We start from the raw sequence: 5,803 nt of genomic DNA, 5'->3' as shown, positions 1-5,803 counted from the left end.
AAAAAAAAAAAAAAAAGAAAAGAAAAACGAAATAGCTTCCTAAGCAAATGGATAACGTGTGTGTGATTAAAAAGGAAAATATGTATGTGTATAACTCAAAATATAATAGCTACCAAAAAATCTGTTTTCCTTTCTCCAGAGACAAGTGGTAGCAGTTTCTAGAGATAGTCTGTGCATACAAGCAAATATGTGTGCTCTCCTTTTTAAAACCCGAATGATAGCATCCTATATGAAATGTTCCATGCTTTACTATACATACAGATTCATACACATACACACATATGCTTTTTTTTTTTTTTTTTTTTTTTTGAGAGAGTGTCTTGCTCTGTTACCCAGGCTGGAGTGCAGTGGCATGATTATAGCTCACGGCAGCCTCGAACTCCTGGGCTCAAGCGATCCTCTCACTTCAGCCTCCTGAGTAGTTGGGAATATGGGCTGTAGCTACCATGTCTGGCTTTTCCCCCCACTTTTTGTTTGTTTTTGTTTTTGGTTGTTTTAGAGACACGGTCTTACTGTGTTGCCCAGGCTGGAGTGCAGTGGTGTGATCATAGCTCACCACAGCGTTGAACTCCTGGGCTCAAGTGATCCTCCAGCCTCAGCCTCCTGAATAGCTGGGACTACAGGCTTAAGCCACCATCTGTCTAATTCCCACCCCCACCCCCCTTTTTATTTTTTTTAGAGACAGAATGTCGCTATGTGCCCAGGCTGGTCTTGAACTCCTAAGCTCAAGCAGTCCTCGCACCTTGGCCTCCCAAAATGCTGGGATTACAGGCATGAGTCACCACGCTCGGCCCACTCATGTGTATATATAAATTGTTTTTCTGGAAGGCTACACAGAAAAGTGTTCACAGTGGTTGCCTTCCAGAAGAACTTTGAACTTTTATAAATGTTTAAATCATGGGCATGAATGATCTGTGTAATTTTTAGGTTCGCGATCGAGGAGAGGGATAGGTGTTGAAGACCAGGGGCTCCCCCAGGCAGGGGATGGCTCAAGTGCTTGGTGCCTCCTCAGCAGGCTAAGCAGGCCAAGGAGCCACCTTTCTGCCATTTGGGGCTGATTTTCTGGGTGGCATTCTCCTTCTGATGCCACGTGCAGTTCACCTGCTGGTAAAGAAAGAAGGAAACACCATCCATGTGGCTTCTTATCCCTCCCAATTGACCGATGAAACTGTGTATGTGCGTGTGTGTGCGTTAACATGCTTACAGCAACACAGGTACACACACGGCTTTCGGATTTTCCAGTGAGTTTCACTCCCTGGCTTTCCCAGGCTCTGGAGCGGGTGCTGCCCTGCTGAGTACTCACTGCTAACTGCTGAAGGGGATAGCCCAGGGGCTGCAGATTCCCATTTGCATTGTGCAAGGTGAGCACAGCAACTTCTGGCCTCGGATGGCTAACACTCCTCCTCCTTATTTCACTCCTAGGTCTGGGACCAGTCTTCAGTATAAATCTCAGCCAGAAAAGCCAACTCCTCATCTCGATCTGCAGGAAACACCAAACACACCATGGAACTCTGCTGATGGGGACCCAAGCGCCCACGTTCTCAGCCACCCTCTGGCTCAGTGGGGCCCAGACCCACCTCAGCACGGACACCCCTGTCTCCAGGAGGGGCAGGTGGCTGAGGCTCTTCGGAGCTGTCAGGCCCGGTGCCTGCCCTGGGCACCTCCCTGCAGCCATCTCTTTGCACTTTGTTACTCTTTCAAAGCATTCACAAACTTTTGTACCTAGCTCTAGCCTGTACCAGTTAGTTCATCAAAGGAAACCAACCGGGATGCTGACTACGACGTGGTTAGAATCCTAATTAGCTACTTTAATATCCTAGGATTGGTTGGTTTTTTTTTTTTCCTTTGTTTCTTTCTTTTTTTTTTTTTTTTAAGACAACAGAATTCTTAATAGATTTGAATAGCAACGTATTTCCTGTTGTAGTCATTTTTAGCTAGATCACATCATCAGGTCTTTGCTACCGAGGCGTAGTATAGAAGAGTCCCGGTCAGTTGGCCAACCTCCTGCAGCCACGTAGGTTCATCCTTGTTCCTGTTCATTCTCATAGATGGCCCTGCTTTCCCCAGGGTGACATCATAGCCAAATGTTTACTGTTTTCATTGCCTTTTATGGCCTTGACGACTTCCCCTCCCACCAGCTGAGAATGTACGGAGGTCATCGGGCCTCAGCTCGGAGGCAGTGACTTGAGGTCATTGGGCCTCAGCTCGGAGGCAGTGACTTGGGGCCAAGGGACCTCGAGACGCTTTCCTTCCCCGCCCCCCAGCGTCATCTCCCCAGCCTGCTGTTCCTGCTTGCCATATAGCTTTGGCCAGGAAAGCATGCAATAGACTTGCTCGGAGCCCAGCACTCCTGGGTCTCGGGGTCGGGGAGGGGACGGGGGCACCCACCTCCTGTCTGTGACGGTGTGTTGTTCCCCACTGTGGGATGGGGAAGAGGCCCGTCGGGAGTTCTGCATGGCGGTTTACTGCATGTGCTGCCCCCTTGGGTTGCTCTGCCAATGTATTAACACCATCCCATAGCTCCTGCCGAATCGAGACCCTCTGACGACTTGCCGACTAACTGGCCACCACAAGCTGCAGTCTGTAGCACTGAACAAACAAAAAAAAAACAAAACGCTCAAGCCTTACGACCAGAGAAGGATTTCAGCAAACCACCACCTCCCACTCAGTGTCCCCTCCGAGCTTCACACTTCCCTGCCTGCCGAGGATGACTCTGTTCACACCCAATCCAGCGCGGTTCTACCCCACGAAACTGTGACTTCCCAAATGAGCCTTTCCCTAGGACTGGGGGACCTGAGACCAGGAAGTGTGAGAAAGCAGCCGCAGCTCAACTCTTCCAGCTCTGCCCGGGTTGGGAAGTCCTTAGGTGCAGTGCGGCTCCCACTGGGTCTCCGGACCCTCCTATTTGAGTATGAAATTCCTGGCAACTGGTATAGAACCAACCTAGAGGCTTTGCAGTTGGCAAGCTAACTCGCGGCCTTATTTCTGCCTTTAATCTCCCACAAGGCATCTGTTGCTTTGGGTCCTCCACGACTCTTAGGCCCGCCTCAACAACCCAGGCACCTCCTAGGTAGGCTCAAAGGTAGACCCGTTTCCACCGCAGCAGGTGAACACGACCGTGTTTTCAACCATGTGTCCACAGTTCAGATCCCTTTCCAGATCGCAACCTGGCCTGCATCCCAGCTCCTTCCTGCTCGTGTCTTAACCTAAGTGCTTTCTTGTTTGAAACGCCTACAAACCTCCATGTGGTAGCTCCTTTGGCAAATGTCCTGCTGTCGCGTTTCATGTGTTGCTTGGAGTCTGTGGGGTCGTACTCCCTCCCCTCCCGTCCCCAGGGCAGATTTGATTGAATGTTTGCTGAAGTTTTTGTCTCTTGGTCCACAGTATTTGGAAAGGTCACTGAAAATTGGTCTTTCAGTCTTGGCATTTCATTTAGGATCTCCATGAGAAACGGGCTTCCTGAGCCCTGAAAATGTATATTGTGTGTCTCATCTGTGAACTGCTTCCTGCTATATAGAACTAGCTCAAAAGACTGTACATATTTACAAGAAACTTTATATTCGTAAAAAAAAAAAAAAAAAAGAGGAAATTGAATTGGTTTCTACTTTTTTATTGTAAAAGGTGCATTTTTCAACACTTCCTTTTGGTTTCAGTGGTGGTAGTTGTGGACAGCCATCTTCACTGGAGGGTGGAGAGCCCCGTGAGACCACCAAGATGCCAGCAGGAAATATCGTAACACGAAATTGCTGTCAAAAGCTTATTAGCATCAATCAAGATTCTAGGTCTCCAAAAGTACAGGCTTTTTCTTCATTACCTTTTTTATTCAGAACGAGGAAGAGAACACAAGGAATGATTCAAGATCCACCTTGAGAGGAATGAACTTTGTTGTTGAACAATTAGTGAAATAAAGCAATGATCTAAAAATGTGTGCTTTAGTGCAATGACCTCTTCTTTTTTTGAGACTATGAAAGAAAAACTATCACCAGCGTGTCAGTGTAGGTGTATTGTCATGGATGGGACCTTCTTTACGTTGTGGGGAGGGTTTTCCTCTGGAGTGGGATAGAGGAAGCCACGTGGTGGTTAGGGCACACTGCTATCCTGGAGTTAAGCAATTGGCGGCATTCTCTACAAAGAGTGTGACATTGTGGAAATTCGGTCAGTACTTCCAGTGAACCATGAATTGGCTATTAAGGTCATATTACAGGACTGCAGAGCTGGAAAGCTCTTTAAGCTGTCACAAAGGCCATTTGGAAAGGATGACTCAAGAACGGATTACCCACTTCCATAATCAGCTAACCAGGAACAGGTCAGCTCAAGATTTCTTTCATCTATTATGATAAGGCCAACTACAATTTAATAATGTAGATTTCTTTGTAGGGAAGAATTCAAATCAAAGGTAATTCAAAATGAAAATACTCCCATTTTTAACTAGATGAACTTTTACAGTCTGCAAGATACATTTTTTCTCATTCTTTAGTTTGTTAGTATAAACTTGCTCCATCCAGACAAACAAGGGTTTTGGCAAATGGTGATGTTTTTGTTTTCATGGCTCCTGTGGGTTGTAGTCTTTGAATTTTTATTTTCTAATGAAGTCGTCTGACCACGGTCAAAATTGGGCTCACAGAGTCGTATCTGTCATTCGTTGCTTGTGATGGGACCCACAGACGCAGTTCTGTTCTTTTTGGTGTTACTGTTGGGCATGAAAATCCACCACAAGGTCATAATTATAAGAATGAAAATAATTCAGAAGCTGAAGCAGTGAAATGTGGAACCTTTCTTTCCTTGTAGCATTAGGAAAATATCTGTTAAATATCAACCAACTATTTCAGCGATTGTCCTGAGAATTGTGGGAGGCCACAGAAAACTTCCAAAGCTAAGTCAACATAGTTTGATTTCAAAAGGAAGTGCCAAGGAAAAGTGTTTGAACCCGAAAGAATAGCCTGAAAGAAACAACCAATTCCGCAGCCACACCGCAAAATGAGGCCTAACCCTTCGTGCTGGCCACTCCTGTTTCATAAGCACAAAATTAGGTGTCATGTTTTCTGCACTTACAACTTAATTGTCACCAGATGAAAGAGGTTGATTGCATAGCAAATTCCATAACCATGTAACTTTAGGATTTGGAGGGTTAGACCAAAAGAGAGAATTTGGTTAACAGGACTGTCTTCAGAATTGGACCTCTTGAATGTGATTTGCCGTAGAAAACATTCGTGGGGGCCAGCTCAGCTTCCATTCTCAGAATACAATGGTTTCACTGGCTTGTTCCAGTGGTTCTAAGCCATGGGGAGATTTTGCTTCCCTCCTCCCAGAGGACATTTGACAATGCCTGGAGACATTTTTGGTTGTCACAACTGGGAGGTACTACTGGTATCCAATGGGTGGAGGTCAGAGATGTTGCTCAACATCCTACAATGCAAAGGACAGCCCCCCACTGTAAAGCAGGCCCAAAGCCTCAATAGTGCCAAGGTTGAGAAACCTTGGTCTGTTCTAGTTTTAGTCCCGTGTCTTCCTTGGCAATTTAAATACTGCTAATGATGTCTAAAGCATGTAGACCGTGGCTCTAGGCCTACAGTGTTATATGAGAAAAATAGTTTCTCATTTGCCCACTCAAATGCTGAAGCTGTTTCCTGAAGCTGGGAAGGGTGGGGGTAGTGGAAATAGAGTCCAGTGTTGATCACTTTGTTTTCCCTTGAGTCTATTAATGATGAACGGAACTCTGTTTACCCTAGAGGGATTGTTAGAGGTAGACGAAAAAACCTTGAAAATGACTTTATTACTCTGCATAACTCAGGCTGTGTTTCAG

General features: G+C 46.0%; 1 protein-coding gene across 1 annotated transcript in view; it reads left to right on the top strand.

Moving 5' to 3' along the window:
* The window catches only part of CIT (citron rho-interacting serine/threonine kinase), a 206,395-nt gene extending 204,484 nt beyond the window's left edge, over positions 1 to 1,911 (top strand). Inside the window, exon 47 of the mRNA XM_011964547.1 lies at positions 1,423 to 1,911. Within this exon, the coding sequence (XP_011819937.1) occupies positions 1,423 to 1,446 (24 nt within the window). The 3' untranslated portion in view covers positions 1,447 to 1,911. The remainder of the gene's footprint in view (positions 1 to 1,422) is intronic.
* Positions 1,912 to 5,803: the final 3,892 nt, after the last annotated feature.

This window comes from Mandrillus leucophaeus, unplaced genomic scaffold (assembly GCF_000951045.1).
Source record: "Mandrillus leucophaeus isolate KB7577 unplaced genomic scaffold, Mleu.le_1.0 Scaffold7, whole genome shotgun sequence".
NCBI lineage: Eukaryota > Metazoa > Chordata > Mammalia > Primates > Cercopithecidae > Mandrillus > Mandrillus leucophaeus.
This window is presented reverse-complemented; position numbering and strand designations above follow the sequence as displayed.